Below are 27940 nucleotides of genomic sequence, written 5' to 3'. Positions count from 1 at the left end.
CTCCCAGGCCTCTGGTAGAGGACCCAAGCGTGAAGATGACACAGATACCACCTAGTGAGGGTCAGAGGGAAGTTTGTTTTTTGTTTGTTATATATAAAGAAGAGCAAGAAGTCCTCGAAGTGATGACATGGCCCTCACAGAGCCCTGATCTCAACATCATCGACTGTGTCTGGGATTACATGAAGAGACAGAAGTCTGTATGCTGAAGATAGTTCTTAATGACCTTGGCTGTATGTTCGGGGTCTTTGTTCTGCTAAAGTGTAAATCTGGGGCCAATAATATACCTCCCTGATGGCATTACATGATTTCTCAACATTGAGGACACCATTAATCCTGACCAAATCCCTGACTGCATTTGTAGAAATGCAGCCCTAAACTTGCAAGAACCTCCACCATGCTTCACTGTTGCCTGCAGACACTCATTGTTGTAATGCTTTACAGCCCTTCAATGAACAAAGTGCCTTCTGCCACAACCAAATATTTCAAATTTTGACTCATCAGTCCAGAGCTCCTGCTATGCACCCTATGTTTTCGTACACAATTAAGTCTCTTGGTCTTGTTTCCATTTCAGAGGATGGATTTTTGGTGGCAATTCTTTCATGAAGACCACTTCTGGCCAGACTTCAGACATTAGATGTGTGTACCTGGGTCTCACTGGTTTCTGCCAGTTCTGAGCTGATGGCACCGATGTACATCTTCTGATGGTGCATTTTCCATCTGCTACACTAAGTTTCATTGGCCGACCAATGAATTCACAATACTCAACATTGTACGTTTCTTTGTGCTTTTTCAAAAGAGCTTGAACAGCACATCTTGAAACCAGTCTGCTTTGAAATATTTGTCTGAGCAGTATGCTGGTGCAGTATAAACTACCCTGTGTTGCTGTGCTCAGTCTTGCCATAGTGTAATACCTGTGACACAAAACTGTCTTCAACAACCTTGGTAGCAGAGTTTGGCTGTTCCTCACCCAGTTTTTTAAGCCTACACAGCTGTTTTTGCTTCTGTGATTCAACCTACATGTGACACTGATGAGCATTAGCATCTGTGTGGTATAAATGGTTGATCATACACCTGACTACAATCCTGCAAAATCCTTAACTTTTTGCAAATGTAGGAATTGATGCTGGTTTGAAGGCAAAGGGCGGAAACACCAAATATTGATGTGACCCGAGTAGTGTGATGTTTTTCTTTGCTGTGTGTGCAGAAATAGCTCCACTAGGGCAGCTAGAAACAGAAAGTAAAAGCAACAGCTCATGAGAAAAGTCCCATCATTAAATTGTTATGGATTCCTGTAAAGCAGCTGACTCACGGATCGTCTGTGTTGTCATCCAGTCACACCATGTGACAACAACTGGGTTAATCACCACAACTATTTAATCTGTTTATGATCTGTACTTTTTGTTCTCTTTGCATTTTATCATTATATTCATTCTAGTTTTTGAGCTTGTGGCTGATACTTGAAGTTTGTTGCATCTAGAAAGAAAATGAGTTGCAACAATTCTAGCTTGCAAAAATGAAACCACTCACATTGACATGTTATGTACCAGTCATGGAGCATAACATTCACTGTACTTCTAAGACTGTTGAAGTGAAATCCGTGCTGCAACACTCTTCTGTTACTCATTTACACACATTAACCAGCTCCCTTTATCCTGGGTAAGACGAGCAGAGAAAAACCAAATTGCATTACACAAAAAAGATTAAAAACATGACAGCTTTTACTGAAAGAGTTTCATGAGAAAAATACATCTGAACAACGTGTGATGACATTCAGGAGAATATTTCTCAACAATTTAACTATACAGTGTATTATATTTTGAATCATCTTTGAATAACAAGGCACATGGTCATTTCAGAGTCAGTGGACAGATTCAAATCACATACACAGACTGCACCGCAGTTTAAAGGATTTAAAACAATAATTCCCTAAAGATCACAACCATAAATATGTCCTAAACATATAATCTAATCTGGACTCTTTGGAAGCTGCTAAGATCATATCATAGAACATTAATCAGAAACTGAGAACCCCTCATCCATGTCAGCTGAGACTCAATAGTGAATTTAAATATAGGTAGATATAGACATAGACATTACATGGATCATAATATCTGTCTTCATCACCATCATCAGGTGAATATTGTATTATCTGGTTTACATACAAATGCAAAGTAAAGACAAACACATTCCCATTAGCTTTAACTGGACTTTATATTAACTGCTAATTAGCTTATCTTAGCTGACAAGCTAAACTACAGTGTCACCTCGTTTTAAGTCCTTCATTAAATTTATTGTTTGTGCTTTTTTCCCAGTCTATTTTCTACACTGAGCCACAAACACATGGGACACTTCAACCCAAACAAATTCTTACATTAATGTGCACCAGGAAGACTCTGTTTTAACTTTCATTAAAGTGTTGTCAATGGCACAGGCATACTGCTCCTGTAGATACTTCCTGTCAAATTTCTGTCCAGTAGAGTGATCACGGAGACAAGAAGTGAAGTGAACGGTGGCTTTGAACCTGGAGGACAGGAGGACCAGGGACAGGGCCAAGGTGACCACAGAGAACGGGACACTCCCTACTGAGAGGGTGAACGGGATGACGATGCGGTTTCTTCCTGGACGACCATGTTTCTCTGTGAGAGATTCATAATATTTCCACACACCATCATCTGGTCGAAGAGGACTGACAGTGATGTTTGGGATCATCTGTCCTCCAGCCTTCTTCATTGAGTTCCAGTGGTTCGGCAGTTTCACAGGTCGGTGTCCTTCATCAGGAGTTTTACAACATTTTTCTGTCCAGCAATAAAATACTCTGTGCTCAGGCCTCATTCTTCCTGTAGCAACAAAGTATGTTAAACCAGAAGTGACACAGTTCCAGGGAGAATAGAGGACCACGTCTGTGATGGTGGGCAGAGGCAGCAGACAACAGGCTGGGATCATGAAGTCTTCAATTGCTCCATGACACATGAAGGTGATGTCAACATGGTCACCGTGGTCCTTCTTCTCTTCCTCATCAATGAGTTTTTTCAGGAAGTGAAACACGTCCACAAGTTTGATGAAGGAGACAGACTCTGAGTTTTCTCTCAGCCATTTCAGGACAGTCTCATTCTTGCAATTTTCCTCTGCAAGCTTTATTAGTTTTCCTCTTTCCTCTGAGGTTTTCTTTCCGATAGTATCCCAATGTAGTTTATGTGCCAGTGATATAGTCCTCAAGATTAAGCTGAAAAAAGGAAAGATAACCATCACCTTTACACAGGGCGACTTAACATAGTTCAAAAGAAAGTATATAGGAGTGCTTTTTAAAACAATGTTACTTTTTTAAGCAGCTCAATCAACATAGTTTACATGCTTAACTGTGATAAACAAAACTTTTGATAGATTTGCTTTGCATTATGTGAATTTTTAGAGACTCACTGAATTTCCGTTTTTTCGTTCATCTCCGCTAAAGCAGAAAACAGCTCTCTCAGACTCTGAGTGGTGTCTGATGTAATGTTGGTTATAGTTGAACTCTTCAGCTCTTTCCTCCTACGACATGGAGAAGAATAACAAAGACTTTACTGTTAACAACAAGTTAAGAAAGGGTGAATGTTGTTTTTGGACTGAATGAATTCTGTCACAAACATCCTCTGACGACAAAAACTCAGCTCTGACCAAGCGAAAGTAAAGCTTGATTTATGTGTGTTGAATAGATAATATTCAACACACATAATGTGTGTCGGATAATATAAACACAGTGGTCATGACATGTTAGTTTTAGCAAGGAGGAGCTGACAACCTGGATACCTGTAGTGGGAGTTCCTCTCTAAACTTAAGACGCTGTAATCAGCTTGAATATATTAAATACAGAGTCTATCTATCTATCTATCTATCTATCTATCTATCTATCTATCTATCTATCTATCTATCTATCTATCTATCTATCTATCTATCTATCTATCTATCTATCTATCTATCTGTCTATATATATATATATATGTGTGTGTGTGTGTTACTGAGGCTGAGAAACTTCATACAACCTACAAATCTTTGTTTTGTAGAGACAAAGTGAAAACTGTTTTTCCATCTTACCTTCTTTGGAGCGATGCACGACGATCTGAGCAACTGAGGAAATATTTGGTGTGTGAACTTCAGCTTTCACATTAATGGTTTTGGAAACATTAATGCTGACGTTGGATGTCGAGTTTTATTGGCAGATACAGCGTCAAGTGAGAAGAATGAAAGAGAATGAAAGAGAAACTACAGCGGCCCAAAACCCCCGGAAATTCCCCAACAAAACCTCACGTGTATCAAACAGCTGATTCATTCTAGTAAATGTTATTCTAAAAATGTAAGTTTTAAGCAGGAAAAATCTATTGGAATAAAAAAAAAAAAAATGATTTCTTCAAAAACTAGTTTTCAGCTTCACTGTGAGTCTGTGTGGAAAATAGAAGGTCGGAGTATTGCTAAAATACTCTTTAAATGTTTGTATTGGTGTATCTGTTTAGTTTGTAATTCTGACTTATTCCAAGTCGATGTGTCCAAAAAAAGTAAATCATATAGTGGTGTGGTTTCTGGTTCCAGTTTCTTTTTTGTTTTTGTTTTCTTTTGCATGTTTGTCACACCTGAATATTTCAGATCATCAAACACATTTAAATATTAGTCAAAGATAATACAAGTAAACACAAATTGCAGTTATTAAATGAAGATTTTCATTATTAAGGGAAAACAAAACCTAAACCTAATAACTGGTTGTGTCAGGTATGGTAGGTTGTGAGGTCGGACCCAGATGCAGGACACCGGGAGATGAGGCAGGAGTTCAACAAAAAGTATTAAATGAAGATAAGAAAAACTAGACGCGCTGCAGAGATGACAGATAATTAAAACATGGCAAGGACAGACAAAAGCATGAAGACAAAAGCATAGGGACAAAAACAATACGACAGAAAACAAAGGGAAAGGCAGGGTGATATATACACGCATGGGTAGGGGAAGATGAGACAAAGGTGAAACTAAAGAGGGCGGAGCAGTCAAAGGAAAACGAGGGGAGTAACACAAGACAGGACACCAAGGCACGTAACAGAATAAAACAGGAAACTCAAAACTTAATAATGAAAAAACAGAACTAGAAACATGACAAGATGCTTATCAGCATCAAGTGTTTGTGATAACTTACAATGAGTCTTTTACAGTGCTGTGGAGGAAAATAATTATTATCTAGTAAAATAAACAGTGTAATCAAGAAAAATTTACAGAATTAGCTTTATGAACAAAAACAAAAGTACAAAAGTAGTTGGAAAAACAGTGTCCAAGGTGATGTGGTTGTTTGGCCAGTTGCATAGCAACAGCGGCATGGATCGTGTCGCGTGGTGTTTCCTTGTCACTGAAGGAGGGATGTAAATGGCAACGGAGTGTGTCAACTCATTGAGTCCTGAAGCTGGACACAGACTTACTGTGGTAGGTATGAACCAGGTCTCCAGAGCACTTCTCATAACACACTCCCTCTGGGTTCCATCAAGCGCACACAGCCCGTCCATTCTGCTGCCAAAGACCTCACGTTCCGTCACGTGCCTGGCATCTCCAGCACTTCTTCTGAAGTTCAGTGGGATCCTCAGGCCTTACTCCGGGCAGCTCAGGGGACATGGACCCACTAGCTGCTTATCTCTGGAATAACTCAGCCATCTCACAGCCAAAAATAAGAACAAGAAAAACAAGAACAACTCAGGCAAAAAAACAAAAGAAAAACAAACAAAAAACAAACAAACAAAAAACAACCAATAACACAACAAGAATAACCCAAAAAGGTTACATCACGGAGCTACTGATGACATGCAGCCACTCTATCAGACGCATTTTTCAAAAAAATAAAAATAAATAGGATTCACGTCCTGCTGCAGAACCCAAATTCTCTTCAGCTTGAGGTCACAAACAGATGTGCGGACATTCTCCGTCAGGATGTTTTGGTAGAAGCAGAATTGATGGTTCCGTTTACCACAGCAAGTCTTCCAGGTCCTGAAGCAGCAAAACAGCCTCAGACCATCACACTACCACCACCAGATTTTATTGTTGCTATGATGTTGTTTCTGAAATGTGGTGTTACTGTGATGTAATGTGTTCTATTTATGTTCTATTTGCTCAGCAGTGGTTTTGGTCTTTGAACTCTACCGTGCAGAGCATTTTAGCCCAATCTCTTTCTCATGGTGGAGTCATGAACACTGACCTTAGCTGACGCATGTGAGATCGACAGTTCTTTGGATGTTGTTGTGGGGTCTTTTGTGACCTCTTGGGGTCACTCCTGAGAAGGTTCACCACTGTTCCATGTTTTCACCATTTGTGGACAGTGGTTCTCACTGTGGTTTGCTGGAGTCTCTCTCCACCACTCTACCTACCTACCCTATGTTTTGGAGAAACACGCCCCCCGACTCTCATGTCAGACGGCCATTATCAAGTCGACAGAGCGGGAAAGGTGCCAAATGTCTTTGCTTTGGGGCTTTAAAAACTACACACGTGAAGGAAAAGAGCAAAACACGCAAAGTAACTATTTCGGATGGGCCGTCTACATTTGAAGAACCATTATATGAGTACGCTTAAATTAGCTTGTATTAGCTTGTTAGTTATCTAGGAGCTAATGTAGGTACATAACGTTAGCTCAGACTTGGACTTCCTTTATTATCATTTAACAAACACCATATGCATTAAACAAAATTTCATTACCTTGGCTCACAGTGGCTCACCTTGGCTAGCAACACCTACATACAGAACATAAATGCTAGATTAAATTTTCTCTTTATTAAGACCAGATTCTGTAGGTAAGACCGAATAATGTGAACTGACTTGGTACTTACTTGAGACTCTCACATGCGTCAAAGTAACTCAGGAATATGTTACTCTACCACGAATCACCTCTAGCAAGACAGTTGGTGTAAGTCACTGACATTAAAATTCAAACTCTTTCAAGATCTCGATTAATTATCTGATTTGTCTAAATATATTTGACATTGGACCTCAATATTAGACTTGATAACTAAGAGATCACCATGAAGACAACATGCCTAGGATGGCATGTGACAATTACTGGAACCAGGCAGACACACACACACACACACACACAATGATCTATGGACGACCATGTGATAGAAACCACACTATGTCATAACAACTGGGTTAATTACCACAACTAAAGACACACCTTTAACATGTTCATGATCTGTACTTTCTGTTCTCCTTTTATCACCATATCACTCAGTTGTGTTTCAGCACATGTCAGACTGTGTTTCTACTTTTCTTATCACCACTAAGTGACACCATCCTTTTGAATTAAAGTGATCCAGTGATTGATTAGTTTTCCTGAGAGATAATGTCACAGCAACTGACTGATCTCTCAAATTCTGATGGTGCGAGTCACAGACATCACACCATTCACTTTTTCCTCTATCACTAAACCTGATCTTCTGTCTGTGGATGCACACTTGTCTGTCTCGTCTGTCATCCAGTCACAGCGTGTGACGACAACTGGGTTAATCAACACAACTAAAGACATGCCTTTAATTTAATCAGTTTATGATCTGTACTTTTTGTTCTCTTTGCCTTTTGTCACTGTATACATTTTAGTTTTCAGGCTTGTGGCTGATACTTGAAGATTGTTGCATCTAGAAACAAAATGAGTTGTAATTGTTAATTGACATGTTATATATCAGTCATGATTCTCCCCAGTTTGTCTGAATCCTTTAAATAATAACTGTTAATAACAAATAACTGATGTTCATGTTCACTGTACTTCTAAGACTGTTGAAGTGAAATTCATAATTTAACACTTTTCTCTATTACTCCTTTACACACACAAATCAGCCACTTTTATCCTGGGTAAGACGAGCAGAGAAAGACCAAATTACATTACACAAAACAAGATTAAAAACATGACAGCTTTTACTAAACATTTCACTAGAAAAATACATCTGAACAATGACATTCAGGAAAATAATAATTTAACTATACAGTGTATTATATTTTGAATCATCTTTGAATAATAAGACACATTTAAGAGTCAGTGGACAGAGATTCAAATCACATACACAGACTGCACAGCAGTTTAAAGGATTTAAAACAATAATTCCTCGAAGATCACAACCATAAATATGTCCTAAACGTATAATCAAATCTCGACTCTCGAAGCTGCTAAGATCATATCATAGAATATTAATCAGAAACTGAGAATCCGTCATCCATGTCAGCTGAGACTAGAGAGAGAATAGTGAATTTAAATATAGCTAGATATAGACATTACATGGATCATAATATCTGTCTTCATCACCATCATCAGGTGAATATTGTATTATCTGGTTTACATACAAATGCAAAGTAAAGACAAACACATTCCCATTACCTTTAACTGTACTTTATATTAACAGCTAATCAGCTTATGTTAGCTGACAAGCTAAACTTCAATGATATCTCATTCCTTCCTTCAGTCCTTCATTAAATTTACTTTTTTAATGTTTTCCCAGTTTTTTTTCTGCACTGAGCCACAAACACATAGAACACTTCAACCCAAACAAATTCTTACATTAATGCGCAGCGGTTGCTGCCTTGTTGGCTTGCTGCTGTGTTGTGCCTCGCTTCCGTGTTGAGCTTCGCTTCCGTGTTGCGCTTCGCTTCCGTGTTGAGCTTCGCTTCCGTGTTGAGCTTCGCTTCCGTGTTGAGCTTCGCTTCCGTTTGGAGCCTCACTACCATGTTGAGCCACGTTGCCATGTGGAGCCCGGCTGCCATGTGGAGCCTCGCTGCCATGTTGCGCCTCATTGCCATATTGATCCTTGCTGCCATGTTGTCATCCTCTGTTGAAACTTTCATTCCAGTGTTGTCGATGGCGCAGGCATACTGCTCCTGTAGATACTTCCTGTCAAATTTCTGTCCAGTAGATTTGTCACGGAGACAAGAACTGAAGTGAACGGTGGCTTTGAACCTGGAGGACAGGAGGACCAGGGACAGGGCCAAGGTGACCACAGAGAACGGGACACTCTCTACTGAGAGGGTGAACGGGATGACGATGCGGTTTCTTCCTGGACGACCAAGTATTTCTGTGTGAGATTCATAATCGATCCATGCTGGGTCAATTGGTCGAAGAGGACTGACAGTGATGTTTGGGATCATCTGTCCTCCAGCCTTCTTCATTGAGTTCCAGTGGTTCGGCAGTTTCACAGGTCGATGTCCTTCATCAGGAATTTTACAACCTTCTTCTTTGTCACAATAAAATACTCTGTGCTCAGGCCTGATGGTTCCTGTAGCAATATAGTACGTTTCGCCTGCAGTGACACAGTTCCAGGGAGAATAGAGGACCACGTCTGTGATGGTGGGCAGAGGCAGCAGACAACAGGCTGGGATCATGAAGTCTTTGATTGATCCATGAGACACGAAGGTGATGTCAACATGGTCACCGTGGTCCTTCTTCTCTTCCTCATCAATGAGTTTTTTCAGGAAGTCAAACACGGCCACAAGTTTGAAGAAGGAGACAGACTCTGAGTTTTCTCTCAGCCACTTCAGGACGGTCTCATTCTTGCAATTTTCCTCTGCAAGCTTTAGTAGTTTTCCTCTTTCCTCTGAGGTTTTCTTTCCGATAACATGCCAATGTAGTTCATGGGCCAGTGATACAGTACTCAAGACAAAGCTAAAAAAAGTAAAGATAACCATCACCTTTACACAGGGCGACTTAACATAGTTCAAATGAACTCAAAGTATATAGGAGTGCTTTTTAAAACAATGTTACTTTCTTATGCAGCTTAAACATAGTTTACATGGGAATGTAAATTTTTAGAGACTCACTGAAGTTCGAGTAGTTCCTTCATGTCTTCTAAAGCAGAGAGCAGGTCTCCCAGACTCTGAGTGTTGTCTGATGTGCTGTCATTCATAGTTGAACTCTTCAGCTGTTTCCTCTTAAGACCTGGAGAAGAATAACAAAGACTTTACTGTTAACAAGTCTTATGTGGGTTGAATTTCAACAAATGAGAATGGGCTAAATGTTATAAACACAGTCGTCATGAAGATTTCTGACATGTTTTAGCAAGGAGGAACTGAAAAACCTTATGAGATGTGTTTTGTTTGTATTTATTTTACTGTCAGGTGAACCTTGAGTGACATGAAAGGCGTCCTACAAAAAAAAAATGATTATTATTATTATTAACCTGGATTCCTGCAGTAGGAGTTCGTTTCTAACAAGTCTAAAAAATAGTAAATGTTTTTTTGGGCTGAATGCGTCTCTACTGAAACTGACAAACTTCATAAAACCTACAAATCTTTGTCGTGTAGAGACATCTTACCTTCTTTGGAGCGATGCAGGACGATCTGATCTGCAGAGAAAATTCTTAGCGTGTGAAGTTCAGCTTTCACATTAATGGGTTTGTAAACACTGAGGCTGACGTTGGACGTTGCAGTTTGATTGGTCAATTCAGTGTCAGGTGAGAAGATAAAGCAAATGAAAGAGAAACTACAGCCGTCCAAAATCCCCGGGAATTCCACAATGAAAACTCACATGTAACAAACAGCTGATTAACACAAAGTCTAGTAAATAATCATATTTATATGTTTTAAGCAGGACAATTTGTACTGAAATAAAAAAATAAAATTATTCCTTCTAAAATAAACTAATTTTCAGCCTCACTGTCAGGAATATGTCAACCTCACTTTAAGAAGACAGTTTGCAGACAGGTATTTATGGAGAGGTGTGATTCACCAACATAAAAACTCTTTCAAGATCTCGATTTATTATCTGATTGACCTTGTTTCACAGTGAAGACAGAATTCTTCATTTAGCAGAATATAAAGCAGGTTAAATATATTTGATATTGGACCTCAGTATTACACTTGATAACTGAGACAGCACCATGAAGACTACATGCTTAGGATGACGTGTGACAAGTACTGGAACCATACAGTGAGATTTCAAGTGCAATTTCTTTTAGTACAGTCAGTGACCAAATGCTAAACAAAACCTGAAACAGTCATTAAAGACTTCAAATTGATTAGTTGAATAAAAATACAAAAGAAATATTGAGTATTGGGTCATTTTGGTAACAGTGATCCACTAATGAAGGCTGTGCTTTTTATTAAAAGACCATTTTTTCTGTTGCCGTGATTCGTGTCTATATAAAGTCAGTACATTTAGAAGTTCTTCAGAGACAAAAATGGCTAAAACAAGGAACCTAATGCAGGAAAAAAACTTGAAGATACAGATTCTCAGTCAGGAAGAGTATAGCTGCCACCAGATCGCTAGAAGTGCAGATGCAGTCTTTCAGTATTGGATCCACCCTGCAGAAATACAGACAACCAACAACTTGGAAGACAACCAAGATGTGGGCGTCCAAGGGTTTCTTCAGAAAAAAATTACTGCATCCTGATCCACATGTGCAGGTAAAAACACCGCATGACATCACAGGAGCTCCAACAGTAGTGGTCAAACCAAACTGGTGTCCAGACTTTTAGATCATGGTTTAAGGTCCTACAAGGCTGTCAAGAAGCCCCTGATCAATGATTGATAGAGGTTAGCCCAGTTAGGCCCAAGCACACAAGAACTGGACAGTCAGGAACTGGAAGAAGACTCTGTGGTCAGATGAGTCCAGTTTCCAGGTTTATCTCCTCCTAATAATGTGAGGGTACGCAGAAGACCAGGTGAAGCATTATCTCCAGCAGGTACAGTACCTACTGTCAAAAATGGTGGAGGCAGTATCATGGTTTGCCGATTCATGAGTGCTGCTGGTGTTGGTTATCTCACTGTCTGTGATGTCACATTGAACTCTGCCAAATATTGTGCCATTCTCCAAACCCACATGCTCTGTTCTCAACGTGCACTGAAGACCAAACTAAAGGCAAAAATGCCCTCAAACTAGTTAAGGTGATGTCCATATGTTCCAGACTGTCAAAGTCATTGTCTGCAAAGGATTCTGGATAAAATATCAAAAATAAGCATTTCATTCATGATTAGACAGGACTGTATTATCACTTTGAGCAGCAGCTGAAAGTCATCATTGACAACAGTGACATCTAGTGTCACTAAGATGGAAACACAAACTGTCTTTACTATCACAGTTTATAAATCTAAAGACTAATAAAAGATCAATTTATTCATAAACCATTCAAAATATTAGAATTGTATAATACTGTGTGGATCTCCTGTTTTGTATACAAAAGGTTTTTAGTTGATTGTGGATGATTTAAAGTTTGATTTCTGCTGAACTTGTTTGAGTTTTTGAATCATCTTCACAGACAGGCAAACATAAATACTCTATGTAACATGTATTGATTTATGTGGTGATCAACGAACTGACAACAGCTTTTACAGCAATGAAGGAGTTCTTCATATGTTCTTATGCAAAGCTGTTGTCAAGACTGACGGAGGAGTCTCCGAATAATCTGGAAAAAATCTGTTAATCATCTTCAGTTTTGTCCTAAAATGTAAATCTAAAACCCTTTGATGAGACATTTAGCAGAAGGGTTCTGTTTGTACCATAGACAGTATAAAGATGGAAGGGTTATGGTTAGGTTTGAAATTATGTTGAAGACGCACCCTGTGTCATAGCAAGACTCTACAGTTTGGTGTAGTGGGCCAATGGTAAGACACAGGCCAACGTATGTCACTACATGAAACCCCTGCATGTTGTGTGTCCTGTTACGGTTCAAAGGATAAGTATTTATTATTTGGTTAAAGTATTTTAAGGTTTAATATTGCTGACATTTTAGTCTTGGAGGTTGAGTTTATCAAATATTTGAACCTTAATTCATTTGTGTAACACGTCATCAATAGTGGACCCTAGTTGTCATTATTCCTCTGATGGTTGTGATAAACAAAAAGCAAGTATTAATCTTTTACACCAAGTTCTGGTTTATGTCTTGAATTAAGTAATTTTTTTAATAAAAATTTGCATCCCCTAGGCTAACCGCTAAAGGGGGAAAAAGGAAGGAACCTTAAGGGTTATAGAAACAATTAAGGATGTCTGATAATATCGGCCAACCGATAATAATGGCCAATATTAGCCTATTTTTGTAATATCTGTTCATATCGTTATCGGCTTTACCACCGATAATGAAAACAGATAACATAGTGCCCGGGTTGTGCTGCTGCGCGCTCCCGCTGCTGCTGCTTGTAGGGTCCTGAGACATTTACTGGTGCTCCATTGATGACCTTATCAAACTGCACCCGGAGCCAAAACATTATCGGGCTACTTGCTGGAGTAGTAAACTGTGTTTCATTACACATGGGAGTCTACTGCTGTGACAGACCGTTTTCCAGGTATTAGTCAGGCTCCATTTATTTCCATGGAAATGGGAAGCACACTCGCAAAAAACTTTTGAGAGCAAATTGTCCATCAACGTGAATATATATTTAATTACACGCTTTATTTTATTGGTACTTGTTGTATAATTGCAATAAAAAAAAAAAATAACCAGAGTGTAGCTAGTGTGGCTAACAGGTTGCTTGCTCACTAACACTTAGTCTGGGCGAAAAAAAAAGCAAACAAAAAAAAAAAAAACACCTGCATATATCGGTATACCATATCGGTTGATATCGGAATGGGAAATTAAGAATTTGGACAATATCGGCTATCGGATATCGGCAAAAAGTCAATATCGGTTATAGTATAGTATGATTAATTATTATTTACTTCTGACTTCGGTGGCGGTTTGATAGATAGCCTCCCGTTAGCCTGGCTAACAAACCGGAGCCTAACTGGAAGGCTAGCCTAAGGCTAATTCATTAGATAGTTAACTTCAGCTACCGGACTGACTATATTGGGCACTCACACCGACCATAAGAATATTTCTCCATATTCACTTACCGGATGGTCTTGTGGGAGGTGCAGCAAAGCAGACAACTATTATTTTTTATTTAAAATGATCCAAATGGACCAAAACCTCAAACTCAGCCGAAAGGTTAGCTCAGGTGAGGACTAGCAGAGAGACCAAGGCTAGCAGCCTCTGGCGGCGCCTGTTACTCAAAGCGGGAACGCCCTTAATTATGCAGAATTTTAAACGTTAATAGAATAAAGGATAAACAATTTGTATTGTTATTGGTGCTATATAAATAAAACTGAATTGACTTCAATAAAAAATAAACAAATTAGTTAGAAAAAACATGTTTAATAATGCTGTAAAGTTGGGCTTTTTAACATTGGGGTCTATGGGGACGTGCGCCCTTGTGCAACCAGCCTCAAGCGGCCCTGCGATGAACTGCAGTTTGTTGCACGTCCGCACGGGCTTCATCGTTTAGACCTAGAGGTTGCCGCCTGGCTTCAACAGAGTGTAGCTAGTGTGGCTAACAGGACGAAAAATGAAAACGCCTGCATATATGGGTATACCATATAGGTTGATGTCGGAATAGGAAATTAAGAATTTGGACAATATCGGCAAAAAGTAAATATCGGACATCCCTACTTAGAAGTTATTTGTGTTTTGTGTTGTTCGGTCTATGTATTTTACTGAATATATCATTAAAATATCATACTTTCTAAACAGATTGGATAAATTGGCCAATAATATTATTTGACATCTCATATTTTCTCTTTATTAAGACCAGATTCTGTAGGTAAGATTGCAATAATGTCAACTGACTTGACTTGGGACTTACCGTATTTTCCGCACTATAAGGCGCACCTTCAATGAATGGCCTATTTTAAAACTTTGTTCACATATAAGGCGCACCGCATTATAAGGCGCACTGTCAGCTTTTGAGAAAATTGGAAGTTTTTAGGTGCGCCTTATAGTGCGGAAAATACGGTACTTGAGACTCTCACATGCCTCAAAGTAACTTCCAACAAAACAGTTTAAACTTGCAGACAGGTATTTATGGAGAGGTGTGAGTCACTAACAATAAAACTCTTTCAAGATCTCGATTTATTATCTGACTGGTCTAAATATATTTGATATTGGACCTCAATATCAGACTTGATAACTGAGAGATCACCATGAAGACAACATGCTTAGGATGGCATATGACAATTACTGGAACCAACTCAACTAGAACAAAAGGTAAAGTGGACTATACTTCTACTATAATTTATACACAAACTCATGTACCATCCACCTAGACCAGACGAGGCACCCCCGCCCCATAGAAAAGACAGATAACAGTCTAACACAGGAACACACACAAAATAATGATTTAAGGACGACCATGTGATAGAAACCACACTATGTCATAAAAACTGGGTTAATTACCACAATTAAAGACACACCTTTAACATGTTCATGGCACATGTCAGACTGTGTTTCTACTTTTTTCTCTCCACTAAGTGACACCATCCTTCTGAATTAAAGTGATCCAGTGATTGATTAGTTTTCCTGAGAGATAATGTCACAGCAACTGACTGATCTCTCAAACTCTGACTGTGCGAGTCACAGACATCACACCATTCACTTTTTCCTCTATCGCTAAACCTCATCTTCTGTCTGTGAATGCACACTTGATAATTCATTTTAGTTTTCAGGCTTGTGGCTGATACATGAAGATTGTTGCATCTAGAAACAAAATGAGTTGTAATTGTTAATTGACATGTTATGTACCAGTCATAATTCTCCCCAGTTTGTCTTAATCCTTTAAATAATAACTGTTATATAATATACATATATATAATAACTAATAATAACTGATGTTGATGTTCACTGTTCTTCTAAGACTGTTGAAGTGAAATTCATAATGCAACACTCTTCTATTACTCGTTTACACACACAAATCAGCCACTTTTATCCTGGGTAAGACAAGCAGAGAAAGACCAAATGGATGACATTACACAAAACAAGATTAAAAACATGACAGCTTTTACTCAAAGAGTTTTACGAGAAAAATACATCTGAGCAATGTGTGATGGCTTTCAGGAAAATAATAATTTAAATATACAGTGTATTATATTTTGAATCATAAGGCTCGTGGTCATTTAACAGTCAGTGGACAGAGATTCAAATCACATACGCAGACTGCACAGCAGTTTGAAGGATTTAAAACAATAATTCCCACAACCATGAATGTGTCCTAAACATATGATCTAATCTGGACTCTTTGCAAGGTGCTAAGATCATATCATAGAACAATAAGAAACTGAGAACCCCTCGTCCATGTCAGCTGAGACTCAATAGTAAATTTAAATATGTCTAGATATAGACATAGACATGGATCATCATAATAATATCTGTCTTCGTCACCATCATCAGGTGAATATTGTATTATCTGGTTTACATACAAATGCAAAGTAAAGACAAACACATTCCCATTAGCTTTTACTGGACTTTATATTAACTGATAATTAGCTTATGTTAGCTGTCAAGCTAAACTACAGTGTACCTCATTTGAAGTCCTTCATTAAATTTATTATTTAAGTTTTTTCCCAGTCTCTTTTTTACACTGAGGCACAAACACATGGAACACTTCAACCCAAACAAATTCTTACATCAATGTCCATCTGTTGCTGCGTTGCTGGCTTGCTACCTTGCCACTGTGCTGGACAGCCTTGTTGAAGCTTTCATTCCAGTGTTGTCGATGGCACAGGCATACTGCTCCTGTAGATACTTCCTGTCAAATTTCTGTCCAGTAGAATGGTCACGGAGACAAGCGTCTAAGTGAACAGTGGCTTTGAACCTGGAGGACAGGAGGACCAGGGACAGGGCCAAGGTGACCACAGAGAACGGGACACTCCCTACTGAGAGGGTGAACGGGATGACGATGCGGTTTCTTCCTGGACGACCATGTTTCTCTGTGAGAGATTCATAACGTTTCCACACACCATCATCTGGTCGAAGAGGACTGACAATGATGTTTGGGATCATCTGTCCTCCAGCCTTCTTCATGGAGTTCCAGTGGTCCGGCAGTTTCACAGGTCGATGTCCTTCATTAGGAATTTTACAACTTTCTTTCCCAGCACAGTAAAATACTCTGTGCTCAGGCCTCATTTTTCCTGTAGCAATATAGTACGTTTCAACTACAGTGACACAGTTCCAGGGAGAATAGAGGACCACGTCTGTGATGGTGGGCAGAGGCAGCAGACAACAGGCTGGGATCATGAAGTCTCTGATTGATCCATGAGACACGAAGGTGATGTCAACATGGTCACCGTGGTCCTTCTTCTCTTCCTCATCAATGTGTTTTTTCAGGAAGTCAAACACGTCCACAAGTTTGAAGAAGGAGACAGACCCTGAGTTTTCTATCAGCCACTTCAGGACGGTCTCATTTATGCAGTTTTCCTTTGCAAGCTTTAGTAGCTTCTCTCTTTCATCTGAGGTTTTCTTTACATTGGTGTGCAAATGCAGCGAATGTCTCAGCAATAGTTTTCTTCCCCTGAAGAGAAAACAGAAAAAAGTAAAGATCAGACATATCTATCACCCCTATAGAGTCCAAATTAAAAACACAGTCTAAATGAACTGGTATTATATAGTGCATTTTAAAACAAATTTACTTTCTTAAGCAGCTCAGCATAGTTTACATGCTTAATTGTCGGGAAAAAAATTTGATAGATTTGAATTTTTAGAGACTCACGGAATTTCCCGTTTCAGTTCCAGCTGCAGGTCTCTCAGATACTGAGCAAAGTCTGATTTAATGTTGTTCATAGCTGAACTCTTCTGATCTTTCCTCCTACGACTTGGAGAATAGCAAAAACTTTACTGTTAACAACAACTCTAAGAAATGGTAAATGTTTTTCTGGACTGAATGAATTCTGTCACAAACATCCTCTGATGACACAGACTCAGCTGAGCTAAACTAAAGCTTGATTCATACGTGTTGAATTTCAATACATGAGAATGGGCTAAATGATATGAACACAGTGGTCATGACATGTTTTAGCAAGGAGGAGCTGACAACCTGGATACCTGCAGTGGGAGTTTGTCTCTAAAATGTTACTGAGGCTGACAAACTTCACACAACCTACAAATCTTTGTTGTGTAGAGACATCTTACCTTCTTTGGAGCGATGCAGGACGATCTGATCTGCAGAGAAAATCTTTAGCATGTGAACTTCAGCTTTCACATTAATGGCTTGGAAACACTGAGGCTGACGTTGGATGTTGCAGTCTGATTGGTTGATTCAGCGTCAAGTGAGAAGAATGAAAGAGAATGAAAGAGAAACTACAGCCGTCCAAAATCCCCGGGAATTCCACAATAAAACCTCACAGGTAACAAACAGCTGATTAACACGGATTCTAGTAAATGGTCATATTTATACAATGTTTGAAGCAGGGAGTTCTTTACTGAAATGAAAAATAATTCCTTCTAATATTAACTAGTTTTCAGTCTCATTGGCAGCTCTGTGAGTCTGTGTGGAAATGGAGAAAAAGATCATTTAAAGGTCAGAGTATTAGTGACTTGACTTGACCTCCCAACAATGACTTAGTTGAGACTCTCACATGGGTAACTTGATCCCATCTCTGCCTCAAAGTAACTCTCAGGAATATGTCAACCTCACTTTAGGAAGACAGTTTGAACTTTATGGAGAGGTGTGAGTCACCGACATTAAAACTTTTTCAAGATCCTGATTTATTATTATCTGACTGGCCTAGTTTCATAGTGAAGACAGAATTACCGTCAGAGATTTGGGACTTTCTGGTCTGATCGTCATTCAGCAGAACATAAAGCAGGTTAAATATATTTGATATTGGACCTCAGTATTACACTTGATAACTAAGAGAGCACCATGAAGACTACATGCTTAGGATGACGTGTGACAATTACTTCAATCAGCTTTTGTTTTAAATCATCTTCACAGAAAGACGAACTGACATACTCTATGTGTGACTTGAAATGTAACATGTTTTTCACAACCGGCACATCAGTTCGCTCAGGGTTTCATTTTTATTTGTACAGTCTCGCCACAGTATCAGACATCAACACATCTATTTGTCGATCAATAAAATGACAACTAATTGTCTCTGATTAGGAAGGAACAAACTCCACCAGGTAACTTCTGGTAAGGGTTACCTGAAATAAGGCAATAACCTTAAGTGCCAAAATCAACATAAGGCAATGTGTTGTGTGGGTGAGGATAGATAGGTGGATAGGAAGATTAAAAAAACCATGACTCACCACCTGACCAGCTAAGGCTGTTGGTTAGCACAGGAACGTGGTACCAGTCCAGCCAATCAGAGTGAAGATCAGCTCTCCTCCACTGAAGACAGTTTGAACTTACAGACAGGTGTTTATGGAGAGGTGTGAGTCATTAAAACTCTTTCAAGATCCTGATTTATTATCTTATTGACCTTGTTTCATAGTGAAGACAGAATTCTTGAAGATAGAGTTTTGGGACTTTCTGGTCTGATTCTCATTCAGCAGAACATAAAGCAGGTTAAATATATTTAATATTGGACCTCAGTATTACACTTGATAACTAAGACAGCATCATGAAGACTACATGCTTAGGATGATGTGTGACAATTACTGAAACCATACAGTGCGATTTCAAGTGCAATTTCTTTTAGTACAGTCACAGACAAAATACTAAACACATCCTGAAACTTAAAATTGATTAGTTGCATAAAAATACAAAAGAAATTTTGAGTGATCCACTAATGAAGGCCATGCTTTTTTATTAAAAGACAAATTTTTCTGTTGCCATGCTTGGTGTCTATATAAAGCCAGTACTTTTGAAAGTTCTTCAGAGACAAAAATGGCTAAAACAATGAACCTAATACAGGAAAAAACTCAGCTACAGCTGCCCCCAGATCGCGAGGAAGTGCTGACGCAGTCTTTCAGCAGTTGGATTCAATCTGCAGAAATACAGATGAACCAACAACTTGGAAGACAAACCAAGATCTAAAACTAGTTAAGGTGATGTCCATTTGTTCCAGACTGTGAAAGTCATTGTCTGCAAAGTATTCTGGATAAAATATCAAAAATAAACATTTCATTCATGATTAGACAGGACTGTGATATCACTTTAAGACTAATAAAAGTTAAATTTATTCATAAACCATTGGAAATATTAGAATAGTATAATACTGTGTGGATCTCCTGTTTTATATAAAGAATGTTTTTAGTTGATTGTGGATGATTTAAAGTTTGATTTCTGCTGAACTTGTTTGAGTGTTTTTGAATCATCTTCACAGACAAACAGACTTAATCTATGTAACATGTATTTATGTGGTGGTCACAACAGCTTTAATAGTAATGAAGGAGTTCTTCATATGCTGAGCTCTTGTTGCTGCTACTACCTTGACTTAACACACAACTAATAATTTCACATTAAGCAGGAAGAGGTAACTTCTGGTAAGGTTTACCTGTTAACTGGAAACAAAGCAGAACTGTTGTCAAGACTGACGGAGGAGTCTCTGAGTAATCTGGAAAAAATCTGTTAATCATCTTCAGTTTTGTCCTAAAATGTAAATCTAAAACCCTTTGATGAGACATTTAGCAGAAGGGTTCTGTTTGTACCATAGACAGTATAAAGATGGAAGGGTTATAGTTAGGTCTGTGAAATTATGTCAAAGACGCGTCCTGTGTCATCGCACAGGATGCGCACAGTTTGGTGTAGTAGGCCAAATGTAAGACACAGGCCAACGCATGTCACTACATGAAACCATTGCATGTTGTGTGTCCTGTTACGGTTCAAAAGATAAGTATTTACTATTTGGTTAAAGTATTTTAAGGTTTAATACTGCTGACATTTTAGTCTTGGAGGTTGACTTTATCAAATATTTGAACCTTAATTCAATTGTGTAACACGTCATCAATAGTGGACCCCAGTTGTCATTATTCCTCTGATGGTTGTGATAAACAAAAAGCGAGTATTAATCTTTTACACCAAGTTCTGGTCAGTGTCTACTCACGAATTTGAATTAAGAGGAGTTGTGGAACACATCTGTGTGTGTGTGTGTCTTTCTATAAAAATTAGCATCCCCTAGGCTTACCGCTAAAGGAGAAAAAAGGAAATAACCTTAAGGGTTATAGAAACAATTAAGGATGTCTGATAATATCGGCCAACCGATAATATGTGGCCAATATTAGCCTATTTTTGTAATATCTGTTCATACCGTTATCGGCTTTACCACCGATAATGAAAACAGATAACATAGTGCCCGGGTTGTGCTGCTGCGCGCTCCCGCTGCTGCTGCTTGTAGGGTCCTGAGACATTTACTGGTTCTCCATTGATGACAGACTTATCAAACTGCTCCCGGAGCCAAAACATTATCGGGCTACTTGCTGGAGTAGTAAACTGTGTTCCATTACACATGGGAGTCTACTGCTGTGACAGATCGTTTTCCAGGTATTAGCCAGGCTCCATTTATTTCCATAGAAACGGGAAGCACACTCGCAAAAAACTTTTGAGAGCAAATTGTCCATCAACGTGAATATATATTTTATTACACGCTTTATTTTATTGGTACTTGTTGTATAATTGCAATAAAAAAAAATAACCAGAGTGTAGCTAGTGTGGCTAACAGGTTGCTTGCTCACTAACACTTAGTCTGGGCGAAAACAAAAAGCAAACAAAAAAAAACAACAACAAAAAAAAACACCTATATCGGTATAGCATATCAGTTGATATCGGAATGGGAAATTAAGAATTTGGACAATATCGGCTATCGGATATCGGCAAAAAGTCAATATCGGTTATAGTATAGTATGATTAATTATTATTTACTTCTGACTTGGGTGGCGGTTTGATAGATAGCCTCCCATTAGCCTGGCTAACAAACCAGAGCCTAACTGGAAGGCTAGCCTAAGGCTAATTCATTAGATAGTTAACTTCAGCTACCGGACTGACTATATTGGGCACTCACACCGACCATAAGAATATTTCTCCAAATTCACTTACCGGATGTGGCTATGTTTGTGGGAGGTGTAGCAAAGCAGACAACTATTATTTTTTATTTAAAATGATCCAAATGGACCAAAGCCTCAAACTCAGCCGAAAGGTTAGCTCAGGTGAGGACTAGCAGAGAGACCAAGGCTAGCAGCTAGCGGCCTCTGGCAGCGCCTGTCACTCAAAGCGGGAACGCCCTTAATTATGCAGAATTTTAAACGTTAACAGAATAAAGGGTTTTTCCGTGCCACCGTCGCCCTCAGGCTTGCTCTGGAGGTTGCAGGCTGGTTTTTGTGAAGCGTCTTGATACAATTTGTATTGTTATTGGTGCTATATAAATAAAACTGAATTGACTTTAGTAAAAAATAAACAAATGAGTTAGAAAAAACATGTTTAATAATGCTGTAAAGTTGGGCTTTTTAACATGGGGGTCTATGGGGACTTGCGCCCTTTTGCAACCAGCCTCAAGCGGCCCCGCGATGAACTGCAGTTTGTTGCACGTCCGCACGGGCTTCATCGTTTAGCCCTAGAGGTTGCCGCCTGGCTTCAACAGAGTGTAGCTAGTGTGGCTAACAGGACGAAAAATGAAAACGCCTGCATATATGGGTATACCATATAGGTTGATGTCGGAATAGGAAATTAAGAATTTGGACAATATCGGCAAAAAGTAAATATCGGACATCCCTACTTAGAAGTTATTTGTGTTTTGTGTTGTTCGATCTATGTATTTTACTGAATATATCATTAAAATATCATACTTTTTAAACAGATTGGATAAATTGGCCAATAATATTATTTGACATCTCATATTTTCTCTTTATTAAGACCAGATTCTGTAGGTAAGATTGCAATAATGTCAACTGACTTGACTTGGGACTTACCGTATTTTCGGCACTATAAGGCGCACCTTCAATGAATGGCCTATTTTAAAACTTTGTTCATATATAAGGCGCACCGCATTATATATATAAGGCGCACTGTCAGCTTTTGAGAAAATTGGAGGTTTTTAGGTGCGCCTTATAGTGCGGAAAATACGGTACTTGAGACTCTCACATGCCTCAAAGTAACTTCCAACAAAACAGTTTAAACTTGCAGACAGGTATTTATGGAGAGGTGTAAGTCACTGATATTAAAACTCTTTCAAGATCTCGATTTATTATCTGACTGGTCTAAATATATTTGATATTGGACCTCAATATCAGACTTGATAACTGAGAGATCACCATGACGACAACATGCTTAGGATGGCATATGACAATTACTGGAACCAACTCAACTCGAACAAAAGGTAAAGTGGACTATACTTCTACTATAATTTATACACAAACTCATGTACCATCCACCCAGACCAGACGAGGCACAAGCGCCCCATAGAAAAGACAGATAGCAGTCTGACACAGGAACACACACAAAATAATGATTTAGGGACGACCATGTGATAGAAACCACACTATGTCATAACAACTGGGTTAATTACCACAATTAAAGACACACCTTTAACATGTTCATGGCACATGTCAGACTGTGTTTCTACTTTTTTCTCTCCACTAAGTGACACCATCCTTCTGAATTAAAGTGATCCAGTGATTGATTAGTTTTCCTGAGAGATAATGTATCAACAACTGACTGATCTCTCAAACTCTGACTGTGCGAGTCACAGACATCACACCATTCACTTTTTCCTCTATCACTAAACCTGATCTTCTGTCTGTGGATGCACACTTGATAATTCATTTTAGTTTTCAGGCTTGTGGCTGATACTTGAAGATTGTTGCATCTAGAAACAAAATGAGTTGTAATTGTTAATTGACATGTTATGTACCAGTCATAATTCTCCCCAGTTTGTCTTAATCCTTTAAATAATAACTGTTAATAACTAATAATAACTGATGTTGATGTTCACTGTTCTTCTAAGACTGTTGAAGTGAAATTCATAATGCAACACTCTTCTATTACTCGTTTACACACACAAATCAGCCACTTTTATCCTGGGTAAGACAAGCAGAGAAAGACCAAATGGATGACATTACACAAAACAAGATTAAAAACATGACAGCTTTTACTCAAAGAGTTTTACGAGAAAAATACATCTGAGCAATGTGTGATGGCTTTCAGGAAAATAATAATTTAAATATACAGTGTATTATATTTTGAATAATAAGGCTCGTGGTCATTTAACAGTCAGTGGACAGAGATTCAAATCACATACGCAGACTGCACAGCAGTTTAAAGGATTTAAAACAATAATTCCCACAACCATGAATGTGTCCTAAACATATGATCTAATCTGGACTCTTTGCAAGGTGCTAAGATCATATCATAGAACAGTAAGAAACTGAGAACCCCTCGTCCATGTCAGCTGAGACTCAATAGTAAATTTAAATATGTCTAGATATAGACATAGACATGGATCATAATATCTGTCTTCGTCACCATCATCAAGTGAATATTGTATTATCTGGTTTACATATAAATACAAAGTAAAGACAAACACATTCCCATTAGCTTTAACTGGACTTTATATTAACTGCTAATTAGCTTATGTTAGCTGACAAGCTAAACTACAGTGTACCTCATTTGAAGTCCTTCATTAAATTTATTATTTAGGTTTTTTCCCAGTCTCTTTTCTACACTGAGCCACAAACACATGGAACACTTCAACCCAAACAAATTCTTACATCAATGTCCATCTGTTGCTGCGTTGCTGGCTTGCTACCTTGCTGTTGTGCTGGACAGCCTTGTTGAAACTTTCATTCCAGTGTTGTCGATGGCACAGGCATACTGCTCCTGTAGATACTTCCTGTCAAATTTCTGTCCAGTAGAATGGTCACGGAGACAAGCGTCTAAGTGAACAGTGGCTTTGAGCCTGGAGGACAGGAGGACCAGGGACAGGGCCAAGGTGACCACAGAGAACGGGACACTCCCTACTGAGAGGGTGAACGGGATGACGATGCGGTTTCTTCCTGGACGACCATGTTTCTCTGCGAGAGATTCATAACGTTTCCACACACCATCATCTGGTCGAAGAGGACTGACAGTGATGTTTGGGATCATCTGTCCTCCAGCCTTCTTCATTGAGTTCCAGTGGTTCGGCAGTTTCACAGGTCGATGTCCTTCATCAGGAATTTTACAACTTTCTTTCCCAGCACAGTAAAATACTCTGTGCTCAGGCCTGATGGTTCCTGTAGCAATATAGTACGTTTCAACTACAGTGACACAGTTCCAGGGAGAATAGAGGACCACGTCTGTGATGGTGGGCAGAGGCAGCAGACAACAGGCTGGGATCATGAAGTCTCTGATTGCTCCATGACACACAAAGGTGATGTCAACATGGTCACCGTGGTCCTTCTTCTCTTCCTCATCAATGTGTTTTTTCAGGAAGTGAAACACGTCCACAAGTTTGATAAAGGTGACAGACCCTGAGTTTTCTATCAGCCACTTCAGGACGGTCTCATTTATGCAGTTTTCCTTTGCAAGCTTTAGTAGTTTCTCTCTTTCACCTGAGGTTTTCTTTACATTGGTGTGCAAATGCAGCGGATGTCTCAGCAATATTCTTCTTCCCCTGAAGAGAAAACAGAAAAAAGTAAAGATCACACATATCTATCACCCCTATATAGTCCAAATTAAAAACACAGTCCAAATGAACTGGTATTATATAGTGGATTTTAAAACAACTTTACTTTCTTAAGCAGCTCAGCATAGTTTACTTGCTTAATTGTCAGGAGAAATTTTTGATAGATTGTATATGAATTTTTAGAGACTCACAGATTTTCCAGTTCCAGTTCCAGTTCCCGTTTCAGCTGCAGGTCTCTCAGACTCTGAGTGGTGTCTGATGTAATGTTGTTCATAGCTGAACTCTTCTGATCTTTCCTCCTACGACTTGGAGAATAGTAAAAACTTTACTGTTAACAACAAGTCTAAGAAATGGTGAATGTTTTTCTGGGCTGAATGAATTCTGTCACAGACATCCTCTGATGACACAGACTCAGCTGAGCTAAACTTAAGCTTGATTTATGTGTGTTGAATTTCAATACATGAGAATGGGCTAAATGATATGAACACAGTGGTCATGACATGTTTTAGCAAGGAGGAGCTGACAACCTGGATACCTGCAGTGGGAGTTTGTCTCTAAAATGTTATTGAGGCTGACAAACTTCACACAACCTACAAATCTTTATTGTGTAGAGACATCTTACCTTCTTTGGAGCGATGCAGGACGATCTGATCTGCAGAGAAAATATTTAGCGTGTGAACTTCAGCTTGGAAATACTGAGGCTGACATTGGACGTTGCAGTCTGATTGGTCGATTTTAGTGCCAGGGGAAAAGAGAAAGCAAATGAAAGAGAAACTAAAGCCGCCCAAAATCCCCGGGAATTCCACAACAAAACCTCACATGTAACAAATGACTGATTAACACGGGTTCTAGTAAATGGTCATATTTATATCATAACTAGTTTTCAGTCTCATTGGCAGCTCTGTGAGTCTGTGTGGAAACGGAGAAAAAGGTCGTTTAAAGGTCAGAGAGTCTCTGAGTAATCTGGAAAAAATCTGTTAACCATCTTCAGTTTTGTCCTAAAATGTAAATCTAAAACCTTTTGATGAGACATTTAGCAGAAGGGTTCTGTTTGTACCATAGACAGTATAAAGATGGAAGGGTTATGGTTAGGTTTGAAATTATGTTGAAGACGCGTCCTGTGTCATCGCAAGACTCCACAGTTTGGTGTAGTGGGCCAATGGTAAGACACAGGCCAACGCATGTCACTACATGAAACCCCTGCATGTTGTGTGTCCTGTTACGGTTCAAAAGGTAAGTATTTATTATTTGGTTAAAGTATTTTAAGGTTTAATATTGCTGACATTTTAGTCTTGGAGGTTGAGTTAATCAAATATTTGAACCTTAATTCAATTGTGTAACACATCATCAATAGTGGACCCTAGTTGTCATTATTCCTCTTACTCACAAATTTGAATTAAGTGGAGTTGTGGAAGTAGTGGACCTCAGGTTTTTCGGCCGTTATCACAAGACACCCTACCCCAAAGGAGGCCCAGCTGAGAGTGATCAAGTTAATGGTCATTAATAATAATCATTCTAGTTTATGGTACAGTTGCCTTTAAAAACATGTGTGCTTATTTGGATACGTGTGGCAGAAGTTAGAAGTATAAATGTGCCTTATTATTCCTTTTGTCAAATAATTCCATGTAAATTTAACTATACATATACATACGTGTCTTTTTATAAAAATTAGCATCCCCTAGGCTAACCGCTAAAGGAGAAAAAAGGAAATAACCTTAAGGGTTATAGAAACAATGTGTTGTGTGGGTGAGGAGGAGAAGAGAAAAAAGCTTGACTCACCACCTGACCAGCTAAGACTATTCGTTATCACCGCTAGGTAGCCCCAGTCCAGGCAATCAGAGCGAAGATCAGCTCTCCTCCACTGTCACCTATTGACTGTATGTAGTAGCTGTTACCTTATAGTCAGTCCACTTCTGTACTCTATAAACTGCACAGCTCCAAGGGGTGATTTAAAAAATCTTCCACTACAATTACATTGTTGAAATATTTAGATGTGTGTCTGAGAAGGAGTCATTGCAAGGAACAGGGGGTACAATCGTGGTTGAACATGTTGAAATTTCAAAAAAGTGAAAAGTATGTATAAAAAGTAGTAAAATGGAAGCAGCACGATGAGACGGGTCTGCCAATATGTGACACTAAGATCTTAAATTCAAAAAGCAGCCAAAATTAACCAATAAAAAGGAAGCGTTACCCAGAAAGCAACAGACCAGGAAGTGGAACTTGCGCCAGATATTTAGGAGGAAAAACCATATTAAATATATTACATGCGTTAGTGGGGTCAACAATTACCAAACAAAGTTACTAACTACGGCCGTAGCTCTGGAGGTACAGCGGTCATTGGGCAAGACATTTAATCCACCTTGCTCCCAGTGTGAACTCCACTGGTGTATGACTGAAAGTGTGTGATGTTTGGTGGTGGTTGGAGAAGCTGTAGGATGGATTGGCAGCCACATTTCCGTCAGTCTGCCTCAGGCCAGGAGTGAAAACTGTGGTAGTTTACCACCTATCTCAGTAGTCACAGTGGCCTTGGTGGTGGTAAACTGCTGCAGTCTTTGGGTATTTAGAAAAGCGAAATAAGAAATTGATGAATTATTCAATTTTTTTTACCTTTCTACACACTG

The 27940-nt window shown here is 38.9% G+C and overlaps 2 protein-coding genes across 2 annotated transcripts; both read right to left on the bottom strand.

Annotated features, from left to right (window-relative positions):
- Positions 1-1454: 1454 nt before the first annotated feature.
- On the bottom strand, positions 1455-5219 carry LOC124998093. Its single transcript, XM_047572283.1, has 2 exons — positions 3418-5219; positions 1455-3223 (listed from the first exon to the last, which is right to left on the bottom strand). Exons 1-2 carry the CDS (start codon positions 3438-3440, stop codon positions 2368-2370), a joined length of 879 nt encoding a protein of 292 aa, XP_047428239.1. The 5' UTR covers positions 3441-5219; the 3' UTR covers positions 1455-2367.
- Positions 5220-7887: 2668 nt separating this feature from the next.
- Positions 7888-25998, bottom strand: LOC124997885. The gene is made up of 8 exons (XM_047571918.1): positions 25942-25998; positions 25511-25624; positions 24462-25307; positions 17489-17590; positions 16445-17290; positions 10290-10384; positions 9796-9913; positions 7888-9640 (listed from the first exon to the last, which is right to left on the bottom strand). Exons 2-8 carry the CDS (start codon positions 25591-25593, stop codon positions 8539-8541), a joined length of 3192 nt encoding a protein of 1063 aa, XP_047427874.1. The 5' UTR covers positions 25594-25624; positions 25942-25998; the 3' UTR covers positions 7888-8538.
- Positions 25999-27940: the final 1942 nt, after the last annotated feature.

Source organism: Mugil cephalus, chromosome 20 (genome assembly GCF_022458985.1).
Source record: "Mugil cephalus isolate CIBA_MC_2020 chromosome 20, CIBA_Mcephalus_1.1, whole genome shotgun sequence".
In the NCBI taxonomy this organism is placed as follows: Eukaryota; Metazoa; Chordata; class Actinopteri; order Mugiliformes; family Mugilidae; genus Mugil; species Mugil cephalus.
The sequence above is the reverse complement of the archived record's forward strand: the minus strand, read 5'-3'. Positions and strand labels throughout refer to the sequence as shown.

Bases quoted from the DNA above. Each gene is read 5' to 3' on its own strand.
- LOC124997885 (XM_047571918.1), bottom strand. From the start codon at position 25,593: ATGAACAACATTACATCAGACACCACTCAGAGTCTGAGAGACCTGCAG. The intron at 17,591-24,461 runs GTAGCAAGCCAG...CTATTCTCCAAG, and splicing joins CTGTCCAGCACAACAGCAAG to TCGTAGGAGGAAAGATCAGA. The intron at 9,641-9,795 runs GTGAGTCTCTAA...TACTTTTTTTAG, and splicing joins AAGGAACTACTCGAACTTCA to CTTTGTCTTGAGTACTGTAT.
- LOC124998093 (XM_047572283.1), bottom strand. From the start codon at position 3,440: ATGAACGAAAAAACGGAAATTCA. The intron at 3,224-3,417 runs GTGAGTCTCTAA...TCCTTTTTTCAG, and splicing joins AACGAAAAAACGGAAATTCA to CTTAATCTTGAGGACTATAT.